Raw genomic sequence first — 27246 nt, 5'->3', positions numbered from 1 at the left:
TAGTCTAACCTTCCCAGGCTGAATCAGTTTGTAACTGTCAAGACATCCCCTCTGGACTGAGAAAATGCAGGCACATGCCTGCAGTGCCTCAAGCTAGAAGGTGGAGGGGTGGGGAGGCACCAGAGCAGCTCTCTCTTTGCTTCCATAGTGCTGAGCTGAGGTGGGGCATGGCCAGGCCCCAGCAGGATGCTCTGATTACGGAGCCTCTCCCTCCCCCTCCTCCCCCCCCCCACGCTCCTTGATAACAAAATATTTATCAGCTGTTATCAGCATTTAGCATCCCATGAGAAAACAAAGCCTCTCTCATCAGTTCAAGCTCGTCTTAAACAACTTTTTCCAAGGAAGGGAACACTCCAAGAATAGACATTACCAGCTACCTGTTGATTAGCTCCAAAAAACCCTAAGTGGGCACCGTCTTGTCTGCCTTTGTCCTGTCTGCCTTACACAGACACGTCACAGCATTAGCTAGCATACCATGTGCTGGTCCATGATGTGGGAGAGAGGAAAGAGGGATCCCTACAGAGAGTGGACGAATGGGGCAGTGGTAGCCAGGCAGATGCTGCTGTGCTTGCAGTCTCTGCCAGAGCTCCAGTGAGGATCAGAGACCCCAGCCCAACCCAAAGACCACACCAGGATGCTGGGGGACTCTGACTTAACTTAAACCAGGATGGGGTCTGGGATAGACATTGCATAAACCAGTCTGACCCAAATCAGTTAAGTCTGATACTACCAGGTTTATCTCAAACCAGTTTCAGCCATTTTCAAACTGGTTTATGTGCACTGAATGTCTATTCTGTTACAGGTTTAAACCAGTTTCTGATCAATTAAGCCAATTTATGTCTAATGTCTGTCCCTAGCCAGGGTGTTTTCATCGTTCTTTCTGTTTGCTTCTTATGCTTCTTCAAAACAGATTTCCCAGCAGTTCTGAAGAGATTCATTTGCAGAGGGCTGTCTGTGAATAAGTTTATTTGACTTTTTTCCTGTGACTGTTGTTTCAGGGAAATATACAAGTTCCACCTGTAATGCAGCAGACCAACAAGCTAATTTCACCCACACATAAGCCTTACCATGATGAACTGTTACCTTATGTCCCACTCATGACCTGGCTGAAGAATACTAACCCCATGTTGTTTAGTGATCTACCAAAGGTACTGTCTGGGATTTGAAATAGTGCAACATCAACCATGTTGGCTCACCCATAAATAGTTTTACGTTACATTCCACTTAAGTGATATATTATTTATAGTTGTATTGAGATTTAACTTAATGATAGTGACTAGTAATTGTTATTGCTTCTTACACACTTAATAGAGATACATTTGACTAGTGCTCAGAAATTTTAGTGGTGTTTAACAAGTTGTTAAATAGGTATGAAATCTAAGTTCTGGTCTTTCAGTATAGAAATGGCCATATGAAGATGAAATGGAAAAGAAGCAACAAAGAAACAATTACTTGTACTCTTGTATTTTAGTATTTGGGAGTGTGTGTAGGGGGTAGGGTTACAGCTTGTAGCTTTTCTTAATGGGGATGCTGCTAACTGTCATAGGTTTCCTTTATGCTCGGCTATTTGAACACTTATAGAAAGTCTCTGCCTAGAAGAATTTGCCCTTAGTAAAACAGAAAGACAAAGGAAGTGTTGGCACATCCCCTTTTTACATAGGGCAAACTAAGGAATTGAGAAATTAAGTGATTAACCCAAAGTCTAACAGGGAATATAAACGTTAGAGCCAGGGACTGAAAACAGATCTGAGTCCCAGTCCTCTGTTTTAAGCATCTCATTGGGATAAAAGAATGTCCATTGAGGCTTTGTACTTGAAATAATAAAAGAAAATTGTGGGTCTCAGTGTCCAGAAGGTGCCAGTACCTTAGCTTTTTACTTCTCATCTGAAAGACAGCACCCCCCTGTACCAAGCTGGTAATATGACAAAGGTGTTGTGTTTAATTATTGACACTGTTCGCTGAACACCCTCTGTTTCCTTTGAAAGTCTCCCATCAAAGACTTTGAACTTACCTTAAGAGAGCTGAGCATTCAGCTTGGAGGAAAGTATTCCTCATTTGACAGATACTGTCTTTGCTAGTGGGCCTGCCCTCCTTGCATAAAACAGGAGCAGACTCTCAGCAAGGAACAATGTGTTTTCATTTTGTGGACAATGTGGTGTAGGAAGGACGAGCTCACATCCAGTCCTTTCTGCTTTTGTCTTGCGGAAGAGTATGTTTACTGAAGCATGATGTAGCAGCCAAAGCCTTGGCTGTCCAGCCTCCCTGCTCCCTGAGGACAGTTAGGAATGGTCTCAAAATCTGATGATTTGGTTTCTTCCCTTCCTCAACCTTTTTCCATCAGTTCCAGAGCCTATTGAGGGCAACAGGAGTTTTTTCATTGACTTCAGTCAGCTTTGAATTAGAACCTGCATTGGGAGGGAGAGACAGAGGAGAGACTTTTGGGAGTGAGTGAGATGGGGAAGTGGTGCAGAGATAGAGAAATACTCACTGGCACTCCAATTCCTTCTTTGCCCTTCCAGGTCTATGCACGGAGTCTCTGTAGACTATATGAGAAAGAAATCAAAAACTTCTTTGAGATGGCCAGAATGCTGCTGTTGGGAAGAGCAAAAGACAGTAAGTAATTCAGGGAGGGTAATGTTTGTGCTGTGAGGCAGAAATGTATTTGTAAAAGAAATCACTCCCATCCTTTTTTCCCCAAACTATCTGATTATTGAATTTATATTGCTTGCTCTCTGGGCCAGCGTCTCAGCTGGTGTGCAAAGCTTACAGTGGAGCTTTGCTGATTTACACCATCTGGGGTTTGCACAATCCTTTGCTGCACACATTATTCACTGCTGTTTACTTGTTCTTCAGCTCTGAGGGTTTTATGTGGCTAACCCATTCAGATCCACAGATAAATCTTTGCTCTGGAGAACTGAGAAAATATACTGCCAAACAGGCATTCCTGCAGGAATAAGCAAACTAGGGTTGCAGGCCTATCTGCCTTGGAACCAGTCCATCCCACAGACAGACAGTGCTGGCCAGAATTATTCTGAGCTCGGGGCTTTTCCATGAAATGTGTTAACAAAATCCCTGATCCTGCAGATACTTAAGCATCTTCATAGCTTTATTCCTGTGATGAGTGAGTGTATTGTCTTTACCACAAAACTGATCAAAAGCAGCCCCAGTTCCTTGGAGGCACCATAGACAGAGAATAATCTTGAAAAGACACCAAACAAAATATTAATTTAGAGTTTTCTGACAAAAAATAGCAGGGGGAGAAAGGATAACCATTTCCTATGGAACTTTTCAGTTTTGTAGAAAACCACATTTTCCAAAGAATTAACATTTGGAGAGGAAATTCCTAACCAACTTAACATTGATTTGGCTATTCATATGAATAATCAAGGACAGAGTTTTCTGACTTAGTGTATGCCTCAGCTTCCCTTTGCATACTGTGTTATAGACTAGGCAGCAAACATCCTAGTCTGGTTTCCTTCAGTTGCAAATGGCACCAAATGTCAACAGAAAAGACACCTGAATCAATGAGTCTTGTGCCATGAGTTGGAAAGGGCATTGGGAAGTTGTTTGCATGGGATTGTTCAACTAGGCCTGCTGCTTTCCATGACTGCCAAGACTCTGTTGTGCTTCCCACAGCTGTCAGCAGAGGAAAGAAGTAAAGTTATTAATTACTGTGGTGCGACTAGAGAAGTTGCCTGCCTGCCTGAACCATGCTGCCCTCAGCTATTGGGCTTGTTGGTCTTTGTATAGTTTTTAGCCCCAGATGTTGGAAAGCAGAAGAACAAAGAGCAGTCAAGAAACCTTGCTGTGTTTGCAATGTAATGACACCCAAAGCAGCCTCTTTTCAGCTTACATAGGGTTGGTATGGTCACTTCCTATCCTGTACCTCCTACTCAGAATACACTGCATCCCTTGGTAAAGATACATTGCACTTCCTCGCTGGTGGATCACTCCTTGGGGCCATAGCTACCTGCACTAGGATAGGCCACTTCCTATCCTGTAGCACCATTCTAAACTACAGTGGAGTTGAACTGGCTCCAGAATTCAAACAAGGTCATAGGGTGCTCTAAGCCTGGCAGCCCATAGAATTGGTGTGGTTAAGGCAGTTGTCCACAAGGGAGTGGTTAGCATTACATCCAGCCACTCTTCATTCCTCTGCCTGAGAGACCAGGTATCTATTTCAGCTACATGGACTGGCATCACCTTTGGCATGAGATCAGAGCAGAGCTCATAATCACATGTCTGCATCTGTAGTGAGACACCTTAATTGCCCTGCCATTGCATGTCTAATTCTAGGATTAGGGCATCACAAATGGCTTCCACCCTCTCAGCTTTTCCTGAGGTCTTCTCCATGTAGTTTTACTGTTATTGGTCACATCTAGCCAGTGTTACCATCTGGGCACTCATCTTTCCAATCACAACTCCTTTTCTGAAATATGGATTGGTGGGTGACAAACACCTTGTTTTGAAGGAGTGTGTACTATAGAAGGTATGTGCCAAACCTTTTCCCTTGAATTTTTCTACCTTTGGAGGATTAGTGCTTCCTCCAAAAATATTCCAGCTATGTCATTCTGCTCCCATTTGATCACTTCTGCCTACGGGGATCATTTAGCGCCATCTTGTTGCATGTCATGGCTGTAATTGCTGAGAGACAAAACGGTATAACATGGACCAAAAGTGACACTAGAACCAACAGCACAATTTTCATGGGAGTGGAACACCCACCAGCTCTGCTGGCCAAACATCGGCCTGTTTTCCTATGTCCCTGTGGTGGGCTCTCCCTACTTCCTGCTCTGATTTTGCTTTATAAAATTCTATGCCTTTCTGGAGAGGGGCAAAAGGGGAGGGGAAGGAGATTTAAAAACAGGGAAAGTGGGATTTCTTCCACAATTTCCAAATTAAAATGTTTGAAGATTGTCAAAATTTTGAAGTTCAAACATTTGTTTGAAAATGGAAAAAAAAAAAGAATGGTCCCAAGAAAAAGAATGAATAGAAATCAGAACTCCATTTTTTTAATTAAAAAAATGTTGAAAAAATTCCAACCAGCTCCGTTTACGTGGAACATTAGGTTAGCTGAATATGCCAAACAGTGAACCTTGTCTTGCTTATAGAATACAGATGATCATGGGTGATGTGATAAAGGTTTTAAAGCAACATGGTTCATATTCAGTCAAATGTGCTTTTTTACCCTCTCTCTCATAGTGCAAGAAGTAAGTAACATTCAAAAGTTCACATGAAAATCTGATCATATGCAATCCCTTTTAGTACACTGTACAGTTAGCCTATGGAACTCATTGCCAAAAGACATTGAGGCAAAAAATTGGCAGGTTTCAGGACATTCTGTCTTATTTATGTGGATAATAAAAATGTCTGAAGTTACTCTAGGAAAGATAAAAATTTATAAAAGATGTAAAGAAATATTTCTCCTATGGGTATGTTAGTGTGTGATTACCCATCCTGAAGAATGTCAACCTTCTGTTGGAACATCTGGCATTGGCAATTGTCAGAGACTTGCTGTTAGATTAGATATATTGTTGGTGTGACCTGCTAAAGCAATTCTTATACACTGCAGGAATTTACATTGCTATGCTTAGGGTACCCAGAAAGCACTTTTTATTAAGCTCAAGCAGCTGAAACACAGGTAGTATCTTACCATAACATGTTATTGCCCCACCTTTGAGATGACTGTGTTACCATTCCATGGTAGAGAAATGGCTGAGATGCACAGGTCTTCTTAATTTAACACAGCAGTAAGATTCTTGTAGCTTATTAGATCACCACATATTTGGGTTCTGAACCATTGTGGGCTGGATTGAAGACTGTTGAATCCCATTCACCTGCTCCAAGATCAAACTTATGTGTAATGAGGAACCAAAATGTTCCATGCTTCTCTGTATTCTATATTGGGCCTTTGGTACATAAAGCAGAATTTAGTGCTATTTGGTTGCCCATGTTCTGACATTTCAAAGGCACTGTGCCTGGTAAAAAGGAAAAAATTAGAGATGTGTTTTTCCACTTGCCTTGATCTCCATATGTAGAGATATTTAAGTCATCAATAATATGCCACAACAACCAAAGGTATAATACACAGCAGACAGTGCTACAATCAATAGACAATTACCATCTAGCTGAAAGCTATCCCTTTTATACAGGGATCCATATCTCCCAGAATCTAACTTCATCCTTAGCAGAGGAAAAATCAACCTCATGAACAGTTTCCTTTAATTAAACAGTTGCTTGGAGCCTTGGAGATAAGGTCTGAGATTGCCTGCTTTTGATAATGACTGAAAAAAAAATGTTAATTGACTGTTATCCCAAGGCAATCCACAAGTTCTTTGTGTCTTTCCAGCCCAATTTCCATTTTATGTTTGCTGTGTACAAGTCAGCCATTGGTATGTGATTGTCATCCAAATGTTGGAAGTAACTGCACAGCTGAACTGATTTGTACCATATTTCAAACCTTAATCATTATTTGTCTTCCAGTAGTACCAAATGAGATCAGGGTTAGAGTCATCCTTACACATAGTAAGAGATGGTCCCTGCTAAGAACAGACAAGGTAGATAAAGAGCATTCTTTATTCCCATTTTATTAATGGGTTATGGTTCCACGCTAAACACAGGAATTGAATTCTGCTCTCCTAAGAGTCAGTCTGAAGCCTTAAACATGGTAGAATCTTCTCATACTGAACCTTAACTTCATGCTTTATATCTGGTAGAAGGGGGCTCTTGGATCTGTGTATCAATGGGTCAAAAGAGAAGTTCCTGTAACTAAGGAGTCAAGATGTAGATACTAAAATAAAAACATGAGTTGAGAGTAAAATGGATCATAGTTTCATACCAGTCCTCCTGGTATGAAACTGAAGGAAAACAATTCCCTAATTTACTCTTTGGTGCTTAACGATTTTGAAAATCCGGTCCCAGTTGTAACTTACCTAAAGTTCTACTTGCTTAAGGCGGAGCTGGGAATGGCTCTGCTTTTAGCCACATCTCTTTCCCAAGGACTTTGTAACCACACCTTCATTAATAAGTCACAATCCACAGCTCTCTTCCATTTTTTTAAATAAACAAATATTCTATCAATATCACCCAGAGGTGTTGAAGTAATATTTTGATCAGATACAGTTTACTTCTAGAAGTAAATTTGTATAAAATTGCATAATACAGGGCATATCTACATGTGCATTTATGCCAGTTTAAATTTACTGCACAGTAAGTTACACGTGCATCTACCTGTGCAGGCATCTACGTGTGTCAGCATTAAAGGCCAGCATCTACACATGCAGGTGTTAAAGCACACACACACAGTGTTATTATGCAGTAAGCTGGAGGGTATCAAATTTGTGCATTATTCAGGTATCAAATTGATGCTGAAGTTGTCATAAGTCACAATATTTATTGCTCAGTACAGACATGCATGTGTATACATGTGCCCATACTGCAGTGTAATTTTGGTTACTGCACAGTAAATGCACCCCAGTGTAGCTTTTCTTCATTTTTTTGTGCATAATCTGGACAGAAATTGATGTATCACTGGGATTCTGCATCTAGCCCAGGAAAGACAGGACTGTTATATTGTTTAAACTAAGTCATCAAAAAAAGATAACTTGCTTCTTAGGGACATTGATGCCAAGACAGGGGATTTCTTGAGGGAAATATGCTTCTTTTCACCTATAAACAGGAATCTCTGATTTAAAACAAAATCAAAAAGCCCCCATCATTCTGGCAGAGAGTCCTGGGAGTTTGCAAGGGGAAAGGCAAACAGCCTGATCTGTCATTTACAAGATAATGTGATCAGCTTCCATTTTGTGAAAAAAGCAAATATTTTCATTTAAATAAAAGGAATAGCAAAGATGGTACATAAGGTGAAGAGGCCACTGTTCCCATTCAGTATGGTAATTGATGGGCTCTGAACAAGTGATTTTAATTCTGCTGGGTAATAAAAACATTTTTTTTTCTTCTTCAAGCACCACAGGATTCTGTCAGAAACCTATTAAAATGAAGAAATGTTTCAGGTGGAAAGTTAACTTGGCTATTTAAGGCACTCTTTATGAAAACAGACATTAAAAATAATAAGGAAGGATATAGGAAATGAGGTACTGTAGATCAGTGTTATACCTTTTTATAAAAGTTTTATCAGAGGTTTCCTTTCATCGTTTTATCCATCTTTCTTCAGTGTGTCTGGGCATCTAATAAAAAGCTAGTAATTAAAATAATAACAAGAAATATAGTCTCTGGGAAACCAATTGTGGTTACAGCAGGAATCTTTGATGGCTTTGTACCCAGCATTAAGCTGCAGGAAATCATCCAAGGAAATGTAGCTGGTTTATCTGGCTCATTTCTTTTTAAGGTAGGAAATACTTTCGGTCTAAGACACTGGAGAGAGGGTTAGTGTTTCTGTTCTCAACTCTGCCAGAGATCTTTGTGAGCTTGAGCAAGCCTGTTGGTTTAAAGAGGCCACAGATTTGGGCTGCCTTCATTTGTAGATGCCTAATGCTGGGAGCAGATTGCAGTGTTCTTAAGTCTCTCCTATCTGCATGCTCACTCCCTATATAGTCCTGTCTACACCAGGAACATTTTTAAAAGTCTAAGCTGTTTGGCTCAGTGCTTTAAACAGTCCTGGGAGCCTTGTCACACCAGCGGCACCAACCCTGCTACCTCTGCTGTGCTGGAGCTGTGGTGTAGTGTTAACTACTGTGAACATTTTTAGAAGAGGGGCAGATGAAAGCTTCTAAATCTTGTCCTCTGTTAGATTCTGAGGCAGGCAAATTCAGCCTGTGGCTCTCGGTTGCTCTTAAAACAGACTCCCCTAAATGCATTGGGGGCAACTTGTGTGGCAGGCATGCCACAACGTAGACCCACTCCCTCCACTTCGATCCCTTTCCTTTTCCCAATTTGTTACTGCACCATACTCTGTGCTCCCTACCTAATCTGCTCTGCTTTCTGCTTCCTACCCTATATGCTCTTGTGCCTGTCCCTTCTCTGTCTGTTGTGTGCCACACACAGAAGCTGCCTTTACCACTTGTGGCACTCATTCTGCAGGTTGGCTACTCCTCCCCTAAGGCATCCTAGAAATACTGTAGGAGGAAAAAGAGGGAAGAGACAAAGCCAGATCTCATTCACGTTCACCAATCCTGGATCACTCCCTCCACAGTGCAGAAATGACACCTCACATGCTGCTAACAACCTTGTGCGTGGCTCAGAAAATCATGCCATTCAGATCTGTCATGCTGACGCAGAGCATTGGCCATCTGCTCAAGTAGCCTGCCTCAAACAGCATCTGCCAATAATGGATGCTAAAAAAAAAACTCAACCCACCTCATCACTAGAGCTGCCTGCAAAACTTCTGCCAGAACTTTTCTCATAAAAATGCTGATTTGTCAATATCTGAAGAAAGGGTTTGAGTCTAATGATGCTCCAATATTGATGAACCCAGACAGGATTCTCTTGGAAAGCTGCCGGGTTTCCTGACAGCGTGCCTCCCTTTTTCCAGCAGCCTCTCTGATGGGCCGATGGGGAGTTGGGTGCTTGCCAGTTTCTTCAAAGTTCATGATTCCCAGGAAGCCCACCAGGATAACTGCCATGGAACCAGGTTTTTATTATCTCTCAGAAAGAATTTTGAAATTCGGGGGTTTTATTTTAAATTCAGATCAAGCCAAAATGTAGAAATATTAAAATCCTTTGCAAAGCAGAATTGCTCATCTCTGCAGAGCTCAGCCTCCCATAGCTAGCCAGCTGTTTGTTGCGCAGTGCTGGACATAAGGGAAGAAATTGCTTCCTATCTACCCTACCACCACAGTGTCCTGAAGCTGAGGACATGATTTCCCTTTTAAAGATGGCATTAAAAGCTTGAAATGGAGCAATCTGGCACAGCATAAAGAAACCAGGGAGGTGTTATCAGGCATTGTCCCAAAGGAGCTAACTTAGAAAGGCACTTGCATTTCTCCAGGCCCCTTCCTTGATTTCATAGATTTCATACACATTATGGCTGGAAGTGACCTCAGGAGATCATCAAGTCCAGACCCCTGCCCAAAAGGGCAGGAAGTCAGCAGGGGTCATAGGATCCCAGCAAGATAGACATCCAAATGTCTCTTGAAGGCATTCAAAGTAGGTGCTTGAACCACCTCCAGTGGCAGTCTATTCCAAACCTTGGGGACTAGGACAGTAAAGAAGTTCTTCCTTATGTCCAGCCTGAAACGGTCCCTGAGGAGTTTGTGATCATTCGATCTTATCATCCCTTGGGGTGCTCTGGTGAACAGACGTTCCCTGAGATCCTAATGAGCACCGCGATAAACTTATAGGTAGCCATCAGATCACTCCCGAGCCTGCACTTCTCCAGGCTGAAGAGTCCCATAGCTCTCAGCCTATCATCATAAGGTCTGTTTTCTTGATCTCTGATCATGCACATGGCTTTCCTCTGGACTATCTCAAGCTTCTCCACATCCTTTTTGAATTGTGGAGCCCAAAACTGGACATAGTACTCCAGCTGCAGCCTCACCAAGGCCCAGTACAACAGGAGAATGACGTCCAGGGATTTGCTCGAGAAGCATTTCTGAATGCAAGCCAGCATTTTGCTTGGTTTACTAGCTGCAGCATCATATTGAAGGCTCATGTTCATCTTGTGGTCAGTCATGACCCCTAGGTACCTTTCGTCCAAAGTGCTAGCCAGTGCAGCACTGCCAAGTCTATAAGCATGCTATGGGTTTTTCCTCCCAAGGTGGAGAACCTTGCACTTTTTGGTGTTAAATGCCATCAGGTTCTCATCTGCCCATTTCTTGAGCCTGTCCAGGTCAACCTGGATTGCCCACCTGTCCTCACCACTGATTTTTGAACCAGAACTCCATGTCCTTTTTTACTAGGCCTTCCATAAATGTATTCAGGTCAGTCTTAAAGCAGGGCTGTTTTTTTGCCTTCACCACTTGGCTTGAAACACCATTCCAAAACTTCACTCCTCTGGTAGTTAGAAACCTTCTAATCTCTAATTTAGATTTCACTCTCATCAGTTTGCATTTATTTAATTCTTTTCTAGACTTGTTTTGCACCCTAAAAAGCTTTTCATGCCATGAATGTACTTCTACAGGGTGATCATGTCACCTCGCTATCTCCTTTTTGCTAGAGAAAAAAAGCCTGGCTCCTTTATTTAATTCTTCATAAGACCTTCAAGAAAATATCTTCATTTTAGCATCTATCCTTCTCTTTTTTTTAAGTTTTAGTTAATGTTTTTGAACATTGATTACCAGAACTGCACAATATTTTAAATAGTGTCTTATCAATACTCTTTATCAGTAGGAGGCATTCTTTTTCCTTGTATTCCCCCTGATCTGGGGAGGATCATGAGGTATGTGCATTTGCTCGGATGATTTTTAAAACGAATGTGAATTTAAGGTGTCTTCCTTAGGAAGTAGAATGCTGTGCCCCTGGATGAAGCAATTTCATGTGTGCTCTGAAATCAGCCATAACTTTTGTGAGCTCCAGCTATCCCATATACTAATTTTATTAACAGTGAATTTCTAAGGAGATAGTGTGTTACACAGCTTTCATGATCGTTGTGATGAAAGAGAGATGCGGTAGGGTTTCCCTCCTACAGACAGAGCCAGCCATGATTCTACTGCATTAATTCAGTCAATGAATTTGTGGAGCTATCCATTTACCAAAGCTAAATATCTGGCCCATTGTCTCCTGTCGTAGGACCCAGCACTATACACTTATGCACATTCTTATTGATTCATATAAATGCAGAGAGATGGAGTTAGCAGTCTAACATGGGTGTTCCTTAGAGATCATGGACTTTTTCTCCTGACTTCTAAAATCTTGAAGCTGAAGGTATAGAAAATTGCAGATGCATTCAAGAAAAAAACAGCTTGTTCTTTCATATCATATTCCCTCTTCCAGTGTATCAGTTTAGATAGCTCATTTTTTAGGTGTTTGTCACACATGAAAAAGACCGATGTCGCTTTACAAGGTTCTGAAAATCTGAGATCTTATACTCTCAAATGAAATGGGAAAGTGAAGAATCTATGAAAATAGGAGAAACTATTTGTGTAGTAAGTGGGATTCCCCTCTACAACTTTTTACTCCATTGCTTATGACCTTCCAAAGTTGCAGTAAGACAGAGGCATTTTCAATCTGGGTCCCAGTTGACTTTGACTATGATTGCCCTAGTGCTTATGAACAAATAAATCTGAGCTCTACTATCATTTATGTTGGAGTGGCTCACTGAATGGATGGGAAGCTTAGAGATGGTCACCATTGCAGCTGACATCTGTCAAACCATAGTAAGGGAGGTAGCTGAAGAGAAACCAGTAGATGCAAAAGTCTGCAAGAGTTGCTTATCTGTTGCAGGTTTGCAAGAATGTTTAGACAGGACTGGCTTCATGGCCTACGGGAACAGACGGCAGTCACAATTTGGTCTCCCTGAAAACAGAAATGAGGAAGAGGATGATCTGGACAAAGGAAACCATGTCAAAGTAAGGAAATAAGAGTCAAAGATGGGGAGGCATAGTCTTCAGAAGTATGGCCATGCAATGTGCAATATTTTTGTTTCAGTTCTCTCTACTGCTAACAAATTAACAGACCAGAATTTTGCTGTAGTTCTAACAGATGCACTTATCTGCACCTATACCTGTCCCTTCTGGCAATTGTTCCTTCTAACTACCTGAAACTTATTTAAAATGGACTCAGAAATCAAGGGTAGGCTTTTCCTCCAGGGGATGCACAGAGTTCATTTCACAGGATCACAAAAATAAAGTGCATGCTTTCTTTCCTAGGGATGCCCAAAGACCACTCCAAACAGACAAACCAGGTTAATTGTAGCTCTTGTTTTTAAATGAATGCTGATGCTAGCTCTGCTTTTGTAAGAAAGTTTTCAGACTGTGTTGTTCACTAGGAGATTCCAGGCTGCAGTAGACATGGCTTCATAAAGTGGGACAAGGGTGCAAACAGAGCATCCAGAATCTGTGGCAACTAGAACTGGCATCACTGGAGAAGTACAAGTCCATGTCTCAGAAGGGTGTGATGTGGGTCTGGCCTTTACCACTGTTACTTGCAGAAAGTCACGGAGAACTAAAGGGGCTTTTGGCCACCAAATCTTTGCATGTGTTTTTTCATTGAATCCTCCACTTCACCTACAGCATACCACAATCTTATTTGTTTCTTGGTGATGAGACCTGAGTGAGTGTCATATTTGGCCCAGTTTACAGACTGGGTAACACTTGCTCCAAATTAAATAGGTCTCAGGAACAGTAGATGTGGGAGCCCTGAAGCAAATTCAGGTTTTTGGTATAGCAACAGCCTCAATAATAATGGCTGTTTCTTTGTAGTGCTGACCTTGAAGCTGCGGGGACAGGTGGAGATACTATGGGACATGCTGAATGAAGGGGAGCTGTATTTAAAGGTGTGTTTGCTGTGTCTGTAGCAGATGTTGCAGCAGGTGTTGAGAGGGCTTCAACCCCTATGTACCTCAGAACAGAGGTTTATTGAGAAGTTCTTTGTGCTGAGCCAGGATGCTATAAGACAGCAAGTTCCAGAGGTAAGTCAGCTAAGTGAATAACATGGGGGAAGGTGTACTGTTCGTAACATGATAACCCTTTGGGAGCAAGGAGATTAAATTAACCTGAGGGTTTGGATTCAGCAAAATTTTATTATTGTAGCATCCCTATCAGTGTGCGTTTGAGCATCACACATGGAGCTGTAATATAAGGCACTATTAGTCCTACTGAAATGACATCCAAAGATTATGTTCTACTCTCTGGATGGGGAAAATGAGTGTCTTTAAAGATGACTTATATTCTGTGACCCATTCTATTTTCCAGCCACCTGCCACAAGCGAGAGAGAAGAGGATGCAGCTTTTCCGGAGGAATTGCCTTGTGCCAAGATTAAGAGCCAGTACGTGAGTGACAAGTTATAACTCATTGCAACGATCACAGACCCTGGGCTTCTCAGAAGCACCTGGTTGAGAAATGAGTTGAATTGGACAGATTTTTTTCCTTGATATCCTTGCTGATCTCATACTTCTTATTCCGTGATTGAACATTTCAGGGTTTTTTCTTTACAACAATATCAAACAGTCAGCATCCTGGCTGAGTATTTGGAGAAGTCCAACCCAGATTCAGCAACCAGAGTGGTTGCTTTGGTCACCCAGACCTAGTGATGCTCCTGATAAAGTCAGTGAGGTTTTCTGTCACAAAAAATGTTGGCTCTGATCACATTTAGATTGGTGATACTTAGAAGTAACTCCACAGACTTCCTATCTTACATCCATATAAATGAGAATGGAATGTGACCTTTTTTTTTTTTTTTACAATATTGGGGGCAAGTTGCCTGAAAAGCCACCTGATGGTTCTCTACCTGCCAGTGGAACAGGACCCAAGATGGTGTGAGTTAAGATCCAATATTTATTCAGCTAGAAGACTGTCTGAAAAGATTCTTTATCTCTTGGTTCTGGTCTGATCTAGTGGAAAAAGCAAGGCACAAAAATATGAACACATATACAACCACATAGGTAGTTCCAAGAATTCTGATGGTACTATAACTTGGGAGAGGATAGCATGTTGGACTAGGCATCAGGAGAGCTAGTTTGTATTCCCTGGGTACACATTTAGTGTGTTCTGGTCATTACTTATTACAGCAATCATTAAGGCTGTGTGAAGCTTCAGTCACTGATTTGGTGGAGATTCAGCCAGATTTGGTGGCCAAATCTCTGAATCCAAATTGAATCAGAGGACCCTTTAATCTCTCCAAATTGAATCAGAACCCTCTGAATCGATTTGGAGAGATTCAGAAATATTTGTCAATTCGGACATAGACACAGCTTTAAATGCTTTTTCTACATGCTTCTAGGTACCAGGCAGCTCATGAATGCTGCAGTGCTGGACCACATGGGGTGTCCCATAGAGGCACGGGGGGCTCCCTAGTGTGATCAACAGCAGACCCAGAAGTGGACCAGAAGCACTTCCAGTCCACTTCCGGGTCCTCCAGGGAGTGCACAGGGCCCCCCCCCTGCACTCCTGTGAGACACTCCATGTGCCCCAGAATCGCAACATTCACAAGCTGAGCTGGTACCTGGAGGTATGTAGAAAAAATATTTAAGCTGTCTCTATGTCCGAATTGCCGATTCTCCAAATCAGCATCAAATCTTCAGATTCAGATTTGGCCTATTTCAATCAAGGACAGTGATCTGAATCAATGAATTGAATCACTGTCCCCAATTTGGGCCGAATCCAAATCGAATAGGGCCCACTTCACACGCTCCTAGCAATCATAGCTGTCCCACTGATTCCTGGTGCTCCCATGTCTGTTTGCTGTTGCCACCTGATGTTTCTCATCCTATACTCAAACCCTTTTGGACAAGGACTGTGTTTTCTTTACATCTGTTTTTTATTTTTAGATAAGTCTATTGACTTATACTGTGGTATAGGAATGGTAGTAGGTGGCTTGCTGCTGATTATGTAACTATCTGGTCTCTGCAAGTCCTGCTTCTTGATTTATGAACATGTCTAGCTGGGGTGTGAAGTTTCGACTGTATATCATTGTTACTGTCCATACCTCTGTGTCACCTTTCTGTCCCAACCACCTTCTTGACTGTAACCCTTATCCTAGACTTGAAGAACCTTCTGCGCAGCTGCTGACTGAGATGTTCAGTTCTTTGGAGCCAGAGCTGAGAGGTTTTATAGATACCTTCAATAAAGTCCATGAGTTTAGCTGTCTGCAAGTCCTGGTTACCTTGAATGACTACATGTTGGAGATACAGGGCTCTTCCTCAGCTTTGTCCTCCTCCTTCCTCAACACTGTCCTCAGCAACATGCTGCTCCTAGCCAAGAACAACTTCAACAAGTGCATTGTGAGTTCCTAGTTATAAACAGCGCTGAGTTTCAGGTAGTGTTGGAAGCCCAAAATAGTGTTATAATCAATGGATCTTTTGGACCTTGTATAAGCCAGTATTATTTATACCACTAAAGTCAGTCTCCAGCACTGGAGTGAATAATAATTTATACTAGGCATGGATTTAGCCTTCAGATCTTGTAAGGCCTGAAATCACACCATGTGGCCCATCCATAGTGTGTGAGACTATTCTCACTTGCCGTTGAGGTCTGTGAGTTCACACAGAGCTGGGAAGCCACAGGAGTTCATAAAACCATGAATGGAAATTCCCATGTAGGAGCTTCCACACCTAGGTTATGGATTCAGATCTAGTCCCTTTCAGCAGTGGCTACAAGTGGTGGCCACCTGTTCTCTATCAACAGTCTCTATGAACCAAAACAGGAGTCTCAGCTCAAGCTGCTAGCAGACAGGTCTAGATCACAAAAGCACTTGTGGTGCTTTTGTGATCTGGACATTAGTGTCTTTCTGTGCATTATCACCCCTGAGGAGCACTAGGGTCTTGAAGTGGAAATGAAATTCATTGTCCAGTCTCAAATACAAGGTCAGATTTAAATATTATAATGGTCCCTTCTGGCCTTGAAATCTAACTGCTCCAAAATTGAACATTTTATCATGTAATGCATATTCATCCCATGCAGATGATAAATTCTGTCTCTCTGGAGCACAGCGGCCCAGTTACACTGATGCTGGTGTGTAGGCTTTGGCTGGTTTGCTTGCCTACACTCTCCTTGACCTGTCCTCAGCTGAGACAGGGATTAGTCATGTCTGAGAGTGCTCTACTTTATTTTATTGATTCCAGTATGCTCTGTGCAAAGAAATTGAGGAAGCGAAGTTGCCCAGCAAGATGAAGGGTGGGATCCTGCCATTTGTAAGCCGCTTTGAGGAATATGTGAATTTCTCTGAGGAGGCTTTCAAGTGGGCACAGCAGAGAGGGGAGCTGGAGAAAGCCCACATGAAACTGGTGGATACAGTCTTCAACAGCAGTGAGTACATAGGTCCTAGTTCTATATATGAACCTGAATCACAAACTTTGAGTCTGAATCAGTATTTCAGTTCCATATTTTAAAACCTATATCACGCAGATATTGGATTTGGGAGTTTTGTTATATAAAGAGGCCTATGTAAAATGTGGCAATATGTGAGAGTTGGAGCAATGAAACAAGAGGTGCTCAAAGCCCAGTTTTCCCGTTTTGTGGGGATTGCTGCTTTTTCACATTTGTTTGGCTTCTGGTTCAGACAAATATCCTGAATTTTGTTGTGAAGCTTCTTATGAAACAGAAACTCTGAAAAATTTGTGTAAGCATTTCAAAATTTCATTTAGATTTTTTCTATATTTTTTACATTTTATATTGTTTTTAATTATTTTCCATTGTGTAGCTATGAATAATATGCACTACTCCCAAAGCTGTTAAAAATATGACACAGTTGAAATACTATTTTATTTCATTTTTAAAATCATTAAAGGGCAGCTGTTACTTAGAACAAATTGAAAAAAACGTATATGATTTCCTAGAGCAGAGTCTTCTCCTCATGTTGTAATGAAACCATTTAAAATTTTGACTCAAGGTCCAAGTGATATCCCTCCTACACACACACGCGCATGTGCATATGCGCGCGCGCACACACACACACACACACACACAGACAGAGAACTAAATGTCGACCAACTGAGTTAGCATGGCTAGTTTGCCAGCTTTTATAGCCAACAAGACACAAAGGAATGACAAGGGTAGCACCATGTCCACCTTTGACTGTCCAGCCCTAATAACTAGGTACCTATTTACAGCAGAGTTCTCTTAAAGCATGTGATATAAGTCCAAAGTAAGGCTTACACTCATGCTTTTGAAGCCATAGTAAGACATCCTGTCTGCTCTACCACCATGCCTCTTCCTTGTGTGCACCTATGTACATATATGAAGACTAGCTGATTGCCCATCAAGAATGACCGGGGGAAGGGCTGGGATGGAGTGGTGCCACCCAACGCCCCATGCTGCCGCTGTTCTGCCTCTTGCAAGGAGCAGGGTGGGGTCCTTGGTGCCACTTGCAGGGAGTGGGGTGGAGGAGCCAAGGCCAGTGCTGCTGATCCCGTCTCTCCTACCCCATCTGGTCCTCAGAGTGGCTTCGGAATCATAGCAGTGCTCCCCCATGGTTAGAGCACTCCAATTGGCTGTTTCCATCAGCCAAATGGAGTGCAAATAAAGTGTTATGGACAGACAGACAGACATAGGCTTTTATAATATTAGACTACTCATGCATGCATGTATTTGCCCATGTATATACAAACATGAGGACTGATTTGGTACTTGGGAAGACCAAAAGTGCAAGATCAGAAGTGCCATAGAGTACCCTTCTTTCTTCCACCTTCCACTGCTGAGAACTGAGTCCAAGCTCTTGTGTGATGGAGACTACCCAGGCTATACAGATTCACTATTTGAAACTCTTCTTCACACTGGCCAGGAGATCCCAGGAGCAAGAATAACAAAGCTCAGGAGATGCAGTCACTGCAAAAAAGCTTTTAGAAAGAGGCTGCCTCTCTCCAAAAACCACTGATGTATTGTGACAGAAAGAGGAAAAGACTGGTAGCTGACAGGTTGCCTTCTGTGCTACTGGACCAGAGATCTGTGCTGAGATCATAGTTGATCTCTGGCATCCCAGCCTGCTGAGCTTGGGGTGCTGTGGAGTGATACCTTTCACTTCACCAGAAGGCTGAACTGCAGAGCTCTCAAGTGTTGCCATACCCGACAGTCCTGAGCACTTTCCTCATTGCTGAGCACTGACTTGGGTCTGGGTATTAGCCTGGATGAGCTGCTGACAAGCATCAACACTGATACAGTTCATGTGAGGTCCTTGCAAGATTAAAAAACATCTAAAGCAACTGAGATAAGAAATAAGAGTAAAGTAACCGTTATTGGGATCTTTTTTCCTTTCAGTATTGGAACAGCCAGCAGTTCCAATGGGACAATCATGACCCTCAGTCCAGTAGCATTACTAGGGGAAGCAAGCAGGGCACCGCCCCCTGGCACTGACTTAGAGATGGAGCCATTATGGCTCCCTCCCTCCAGGAGTCTTTGTCACAGCAAGCAAAGCCCTGCCCTGCCTGGCCATAGGAGTTGGACAGGCACAGCCCCATGTAGTGAATCTTGGAAAGGAGGGGAGTGGAAGGACACCCACCTGGGGAGGCTTTGACATGAGAGCCAATGTTTATGCCTTGGCTGCATCAGCCTGAGCCCACACTCCTACAACAGCAGCCCGCAACAATAGACATAGCAGCAGCAGCCTGCATCCAGGCTAGTAAGACTCTGTTCCCCCTCCCCTTCTGCACCCTCCCCTCCGCTTTTCAGTGTTCAACATAATTTCTCACTATACACCTCTGCCCTGGGCACTGAAAAAGCTCACAGTGTCTCTGCCTCACTAGGAAGGCTAGGAAGATTCATCCAATCTGGCTTAAGTAACCACTTTGTAAGTCCAATTTCTTGTTGGCAAGTGCTGGGCTTAACATGTCCTGCTTTTTCACTCTTCATCTTGTGTCTCTCCCCTTCACCTTAGATAATGAAAGGTCCCTAAATTCCTCTGTGCTTATTTTCTCCTTTTCTTTCTCTTTAGTCAATAATCTGTCTTCAGTGAACTTGAAAGTCAATACAGATATGGTCATAATGGAGAACTTCCACCACGTGCACTGCTTTCTGTTGCAAAAGAAGATCAGGTGCTTGGAAACCAAACAGAGGGAAGCCAAGGAAATGTACAGTGAGCACCTAGTTTTGTATGTCACCCAGTGCCTGGGACAGCCACTGGAGAAGCTCAAGGTGAGTACTTCTAAGCTATGACATACTCTAAGATGCAGTATTCAGGAGGCCCCAAGAGCACTGTGCATCTCTGATTTTACTGTCATCTCATTTGTTCCCAGAACTTAGGGCAGCCTCTTGCTGCCTGCAGGACACTGCTGCTGCAGTGAGGAGGTAGGTAAAGAAAGGAGTCTTACGTATGGAGGAAGGTATCACCTTTTCAGCAATATCAGACTTCTTTTGTCCAAAATGCTTTGCAACCATTGGCTGACTGAACTCATTTTCCAGGTTGGAGATCATTCCCTTCTTCCTGAGTGAGAATGTGTTTCTGATCTTTAGAACTAAATGTGATGCCTCAAATGCAGAAGCTACACAGAATGCGGATAAACCCTGGAACAGCTGTACAAAGATCATATAGACCACCAAAGGGATGTTGGTGTTAGGGCTAGTTTTACTCATCATCACACTGCTGTTCTCTCTGAGCTCACAAGACAATAGAGACGAAATGGCTGTCATCTATGACGCTACTCTGAATTCTTGTTTATTTGGGTCCAGATGCTGATGCTCCTTCTTACCATAAAAAGCATCCTACTGACCTCATTGGGGCTATCTGCTGAGTAGGGTACTTCTCACCATGAATAATGGTACAAGAGCATGGCCCTTATGTGTTTAGTCCTTTATAGACAGAGGGTTTTTTTATTTCAATAGTACTTACGGTCCCAACCTGAGATCAGTGCCACACTCTGCTAGGCCCAGTTACAAACACACATCAAACTAGCAGAACTGTGGCTGCAGTTCATTACATTGGTTCTGAATTGAAGGGGCTGACTCTGACCCCTGCCTTCTTTTTCAGCAGGATGTCTGTGGGTGGCTGATGCTAATTCTTTTTGGATGGCTGCTTGTGCTGATCAGCCTAACATAAAGTCAGGGGCAGCTGCTTTGTTAACTGAACTAAAAGCACAGCACCAACTCAGGCAGGCATTCAGTTCTTTCTTGTAGATCCTTGCCATTCTGGCAGCTCCTTGCTATTCTGATTAATGCTCACCTGCCTGTTCATTGGTCTGTAACTTCTAATAAAAGCCAAGTCCAGCCTGACTTAATTGGAATACCTGTTGATCTGATTTGCTTCTGGTCTTTTCTGTCAAATCCCTCATGCTCTGTCTGGCTTTGCTGAAAATTCCACTCAATGTCTAATACTACTCTCAGGTTCAGTCTACATCCTGTCTGTGCTAGTCATTTGGGATGTTTCAGCAATACAGGTGAGTATCATTTTATTAGTAGTGACAGGCTGCTAATGACTATTACAATGGTCTGCTAAGGAGTTTATGAAAGTCTTAAGTGGCCTCTTGTTCATTCCCATACATAGCTCTCCAGTAAGGCTGTGCGAAATTTCGCCGGCAATTTCATTCCAACGCTGTTTCCACCAATTTCGAGTTCTGGGTGCCACACTTCAGGAGGGATGTGGACAACATGGAGAGGGTCTAGAGGAGGGCCACTCGCATGATCAGGGGGCAGCAGGGCAGGCCCTAGGAGGAGAGGCTATGAGACCTGAACCTGTTCAGCCTCCACAAGAGAAGGCTGAGAGGGGATCTGGTGGCCATCTATAAACTGGCCAAGGGAGATCAGCAGGCAATGAGAGAGTCCCTGTTCCCCCAAGCACTACTGGGAGTAACAAGGAATAATGGCCATAAGTTGACAGAGAGTAGATTCAGGCTAGACATGAGGAGGCATTACTTCACAGTCAGGGTGGCTAGGATCTGGAACCAACTTCCAAGGGAAGTGGTGCTTGCTTCTACCCTGGGAGTCTTCAGAAGGAGGCTAGATAGACACCTTGCTGGGGTCGTTTGACCCCAGCATCCTTTCCTTCCCATCGCAGGGGGTCAGACTTGATGATCTGCTCAGGTCCCTTCCAACCCTACCAACAATGAAACTATGAAACAGCAAAATCAGGATGAAACAAAGGCCCTCGAAATAGTCTCAAACCAAAATGAGGCTGGTTGAAATGTTTCAAAAGTTGAAACGTTTCGAGCATAGGCTGAGTATGGTACATCAGTCCAGCTGGGCTGACTTCCCATCCGCAGTACAAGATCTAGCAGGGACCTTGCAAGGCAGCCCAGCTGGGCTGCTTTCCCATTCCCCTCGCTACATCGTGCCAGGGGCAGGAGGCAGCCCAGCTGAGCTTCTTCCTTGTCCCCTATACTACATTGCACTGATGTAGCACGGAGGACGGGGCTGGGCTGCTTCCCGCCCTGGCATGATCTAGCACTGGGGATGAGTCAGCCTAGCTGGGATGACTTCCTATCCCCAATGAAACTCAAAACAGTGTTGAAACAGCCTTTCTTTTTTGACAGAAAGGAACAGAACAGCTGTTTCGACTCAAAATGAAATTCAATATGAAACACTGTTCCATTGAACTGTCAAAACTCAAGGTGAAATGGAATGGTGCTGTTTTGCACAGCCCTGCTCTCCACCTGTGGGCTGCCTACTTTACTGAAACAGGGTAAAAATTTTTTGGGCATCTAAGTGATTTAAGTATCTATGTCCCATTTTCAAAGGGAAATAAGCATTCATGGACCTGAGTTGCATTAAAAGTATATGGGCCTGTCTATATTGTAGGTTGTGCTGTAGCGCAAATATACTTGAACTAACTTTAAAAAAGTTAGTGCAACTTCTAGTTGTGGCAGCATTGAACACTTGGCAAGCTAATGTAGCCTGCCAAGAAGCAAGGTAAATTAGCAGAGCTTCATGATACTGTGTCTAGACTGCTTCAGGCACTTAAACTTGTGTAAAACAAGCTCAGGTATCTTTTACACTATACTGAAGACAAATGCCTAAATCACTTGTGAAAATGGACCAGAGACTCCTAAAATATTCAGACACTTTTGAATATTTTACCTAGGGATTAGTTGTTCCCACTGTCAGCATTGTTTCATAGTTTCATAGAAGTAGGGTTGGAGGGGACCTGAGAAGATCATCTAGTTCGACCCTCTGCCCTGGGAAGGAATGAATACAGGGCTCTTATGACCCCTACTAAGTTTAAGCTCAAATGACCCCAGCTAAGTAGTTATCAAGCTTCCTTTTAAAGACCCCTAAGGTAGGAGCCAGCACCAATTCCCTTGGAACCTGGTTTCAGATCCTGGCCATCCTGACTGTGAAGTAGTGCCTCCTGATGTCTAGCCTGAACCTACTTCCAACCAACTTGTGGCCATAGTTGCTTGTTACTCCGGGAGGTGCTCGGGGGAACAGGGTCTCCCCCAATCCCCTCTGGTCCCCCCTTGTAAGTTTATAGACAGTCACTAGATCCCCCCTCAGCCTTCTCTTGTGAAGGCTGAACAGGTTCAGGTCCCTTAGCCTCTCCTCATAGGGCCTGCCCTGCTGCCCCCTGATCATGCGAGTGGCTCTCCTCTGGACCCTCTTGATGCTGGTCTGATCCCTCTTGAAGTGCAGCGCCCAGAACTGGACGCAGTACTCCAACTGTATCCTGACCAGTGATGCACAGAGGGGGAGGATCACCTCCTTGGCCCTGCTCATGATGCATCTGTGGATACATGACAAGGTGCAGTTAGCCTTACTGACTGCGTCCTCACATTGGCGGCCCATGTTCACCTTGGAATCGATAATGACTCCAAGATCCTTTTCTGCCTCAGTGCTGATGAGAAAGGAGTTCCCCAGCCTGTAGGTATGCTGCTGGCTCTTCCTGCCCAAGTGCAGTACACTGCATTTGTCAGTATTGAATCCCACCCTATTCACATTCACCCAACCCTGTAACCTGTCCAGGTCCAGTTGTAACCTGTCTGTCCCTTCTAGTGTGCCCACCTCACCCCAAATCTTGGTGTTGTCAGTGAATTTGAACAGGATGCTTTTTACCCCCACATCCAAATCGCTGATAAAGAAATTGAACAGTGCGGGCCCAAGGACCGAGCCCTGGGGGACTCCAACTGCCTACCTCCTGCCAGGTCGAATATGACCTGTCCACCACCACTCTCTGAGTGCGGCCCCCTAGCCAATTTGTGACCCATCTGACTGTGTAGGCATCAATGCCACAGTCACCTAGCTTTATAATGAGAGTGGGGTGGGAGACAGTGTTTGAAGGCCTTCCTGAAGTCCAGAAAGACTACATCCACCGCGACACCTGCATCGAATGATTTTGTGACCTGATCATAGAAGGCTATCAGGTTGGTCTGTTGGGACCTACTCTTAATGAACCCATGCTGGTTGCCCTTGAGCATCCCCACCCCTGCCCCCTGCTGGCCCCTCCCAGATGTGCTCCTGGATAATTTTTTCAAAGAGCTTCCGTAGGACTGAAGTAAAACTAATGGGCCTGTAGTTGCCTGGGTCCTCCCTCCTCCCTTTTTTGAAAATGGGGACCACATTGGTCTTCTTCCAGTCTTCTGGCACCCGTCCAGAGCACCACGAGCAAACCTTATATTCTGGATTAATTGTAGAGAATCCTCTGTTTTGCACTGACTTACACAGCCCCTGTAAAACTTTGAATTGGGCTTGGACTCTAAAACCTTTAGACTGGCTGCTAGTACATGAAACAATAGAAAACACAGTATGAGTTTCTAATACCAGGTGGCATCTGTTGATGCATTATATATGAGACTCTTTGTGGGCCTCCTTGCAGAACATAGAATCACAACAAAGAAACAAAGGCATCTTCCCCTGTAAAACACATGCATAAAACAGGTTTTCTGGCTTTGTAAAAGACAGGGCATTGTCTCTTTCAGCTTCTGCAGTTTATTCTTAGAGCTCAGTAAAGGCTGAGTAATGACTTCAGCAAACAAATGGTTGATAAATTATCTTCCCCTTAATTTCCTCAGCATTTCTTTGAAGGAGTGAAAACCCGTGTGGCTCAGGGAGTGAAAGAAGAGGAGGTCAGCTTTCACCTGGCATACAGTAAGCAAGAGCTGCGGAAGGTGATAGAGAAGTACCCAGGCAAGGAAGTGAAGAGAGCTCTTGAAACCCTCTACAAGAAAATTGTCAAGTCTCTGTCCCCAGAGGAAAATCTATTGCCGGTAACTATAGCTCAGGCTCTACTTGTATGCTACTAGTGTAGCAGCATCTTAACATGTTTTAGGAATTCAGACTTGACAAGTAATAAATGACAGGGAAAGGGGACCTTTGCCTTTCTACCCATGAGTTCTCCTGCATAGTCTCCTCCTTTCCATCTCTTATCTCCACTTTCTTTTTTCACCACTCATCTACCGTTGTTTCCCTCATCCCTCTTCCCACTTTCAAATATCTTCTCTCTGCTCCACTTTTCTCTTAGTAGCTTTTGTTTGACATGCAACCTGATAATTAGTGAGGATTCCTCTACCCATCTAACATAAGGGAAATTATCATCATTCTGGTTTGAGATACAGAAAGTTCTGAGGTCTTCTCCATGCTGATGACCATTTGCCACCTTCTCAAATTGACAGTTGAACTAATAGAGTATGTAGAGCAGGATGGTTGCACAGTGCTGTTATGTACCAGTGAGGAAAATCAGGCAGTATGTTCCCAGTAACGGGTGCTTTCTCCCTAGGTGGTCTGGCAAGCCATGGAGCAGAAGTTCATATGTCAGTACCAGGAGTTTGAGGACCTGATCCAACGCTGTTATGCAGGGTCAGGGATCACCATGGACTTTACTGTGGAGGACTTGCTGAGCTACTTCAACTCCATCACCCAGTTCAAAATGTAAGAACAGTCTTCCCCTGGACATGTGTCTGGTGAAAGCTGCTTCTGCTGCTGCCACTGTTCCCATCAGCAGCCATGTAGCCAAGAGGATGTAACTAAAATATACAAATTAACCACACGCTAGGTGCATCTACATGAGTTGCTGACTGTGCAGCTACGCATCACAGCACAGACAGTGCTAATATGCTACTGTGCAGTATTATTAGGCTATTGTATAGTAGCGTCACCTAAAAGACAGTCACTGGCACTACTGTACAGTAACCCCAGTTACTGTGCATTTATTTAGTACTTGCTTATACAAGTACTAAACAAATGCGCAGTAGCATCTCATGTAAATGCGCTCACTGATATTTGACACGTGGTCTTTCAGCCTGGACTTAACCAAATATGAGGATCTACTGAATTACTGGAAAACTTAACCAAACTGGAGATCTTTCACAGGTGTTGGTCTTAAAATTGCCCTCCCCTGAGCTTCTGCTAAGCAGAGATTTACACTTATGACAAAATGTGAAGAAGTATCATGAGTTAAACCAACATTTGCTTGGGTCTAAAATGCTCAGTCCAGATGAGCATAATGCCATCCTTGTCCTGAACTGGATTGTAATCCTGAGCTAGCAGGGTCGGGGATGGTCAGGAGGCTGGTACATTCTAGCCATATCGTTTTGCTCAGGTGATCTATATAGCCAGTAATATACCTAACCCCCTGTATAGCTGTGAATCTCAGTGTCAATGGGATCACCCCTTATAGCACTGCTTTGTAATGTCCTATGAAAGTGAGCTGCCAAAGAGATCTGTTAGAGAAACCTGTGTTCCTCATATATTCTGAATGCACACAGTGTTGGTTCCTTGGCATTGAGCCCTACTAGAGAGCCAGGAGTTTCTCACTGCAGCAATGATAAGCTAAAGTAAAAAGCATAACCTCCCAGCATAAAACTAGAGATCAGAGCAGAATTTAAACTCCAGATCTGGCTTTCAACCACTCCAAAATCCCAAGGCATCCAGATCTAGGGTTTTAATACAGTCCAGGAGAAAGATAAGAATTATTTGCAAACTGTGGATCTGAGTCTGGGATTGGACTTCAAAGAAACTAAAGTTTGTGAGTGTTTGTATTTGAGGTTTTGGTTGTGGTTCATTTGTACAAAAAACAAAGTTTGTTCCCTTGTGTTTGTTCCTTGTGTAAGGTATTTATTTAGAGTCCATAGCAGGACTGTGCTGTCATGCTCTCCATGATGTAATTGAAATGAGCTATCTCTGTTCACTAATATGATTTCCATGGACTTGACCTCCAGCCAAATAGCAGCAAAGCTCTCCATTGGGATGACTCTTGTTTCTTAGTTCAGCTGTACTGAAGCAATGGATCTATGTATCTGTATGACTTCATGCAATGCATAGGATTCCCACTATATCTGTATTAATTCTGTTAGTCATCTGAAATATTATTTAATCTGTCAGCTATGCTGCACAGAGTATTTAAAATTAGAGTTATTTTACATACTATCATTGCTGTTAATATTTCTGAAATGATATCAGTGAATAGGTTCATGACAGAGCAGACTATTATCCATAGACACCTAGGACAGTTTCCCAGGGCACTTCCCACTCTTATTTAATTCAGCCTGTTTCCTTATTGAAAAACCCACAGCAACATAATAGAATGTTTTCACCGTTGACTGCATTGCTTTGATCTGTTCTTACTGGTGACCTGGCAGCATAAGTGATGTCACCATAGGCAGCCTTGCCTTGTGGCACTGATGCCAAGAAGAACCTCAAGCCCTTAATTCAATAAAAAGTAACATTCTAAAAAAATGTATAAAATGCCTGCTCAGATGTGTGTAGCTTTGATGATACAACAATGCCTGATTCTTCCATGGAAGGCAGTGGGAACCCCACCATTGACTGCAATAGTCA

At 43.2% G+C, this 27246-nt stretch overlaps 1 protein-coding gene across 4 annotated transcripts in view; it reads left to right on the top strand.

Annotated features, from left to right (window-relative positions):
- Positions 1 to 27013, top strand: part of LOC109313661 (exocyst complex component 1-like) — a 64158-nt gene extending 37145 nt beyond the window's left edge. For 3 of the 4 annotated variants that reach the window (XM_019540327.1, XM_019540328.1, XM_019540325.1), the window contains 10 exons: positions 999 to 1148; positions 2520 to 2613; positions 12340 to 12464; positions 13412 to 13525; positions 13809 to 13882; positions 15596 to 15836; positions 16677 to 16860; positions 19481 to 19680; positions 24483 to 24677; positions 25187 to 27013. In XM_019540327.1, the coding sequence (XP_019395872.1) occupies positions 999 to 1148; positions 2520 to 2613; positions 12340 to 12464; positions 13412 to 13525; positions 13809 to 13882; positions 15596 to 15836; positions 16677 to 16860; positions 19481 to 19680; positions 24483 to 24677; positions 25187 to 25342 (1533 nt within the window). In that variant the 3' untranslated portion in view covers positions 25343 to 27013. The remainder of the gene's footprint in view (positions 1 to 998; positions 1149 to 2519; positions 2614 to 12339; positions 12465 to 13411; positions 13526 to 13808; positions 13883 to 15595; positions 15837 to 16676; positions 16861 to 19480; positions 19681 to 24482; positions 24678 to 25186) is intronic. The other variant, XM_019540326.1, reaches the window with a different exon arrangement.
- The last annotated feature ends 233 nt before the right edge of the window (positions 27014 to 27246 follow it).

This window comes from Crocodylus porosus, unplaced genomic scaffold (genome assembly GCF_001723895.1).
Source record: "Crocodylus porosus isolate Cpor-Errol unplaced genomic scaffold, CroPor_comp1, whole genome shotgun sequence".
In the NCBI taxonomy this organism is placed as follows: domain Eukaryota; kingdom Metazoa; phylum Chordata; order Crocodylia; family Crocodylidae; genus Crocodylus; species Crocodylus porosus.
Note: the sequence above shows the minus strand (reverse complement) of the source record. Positions and strands in the feature narration are given on the sequence as shown.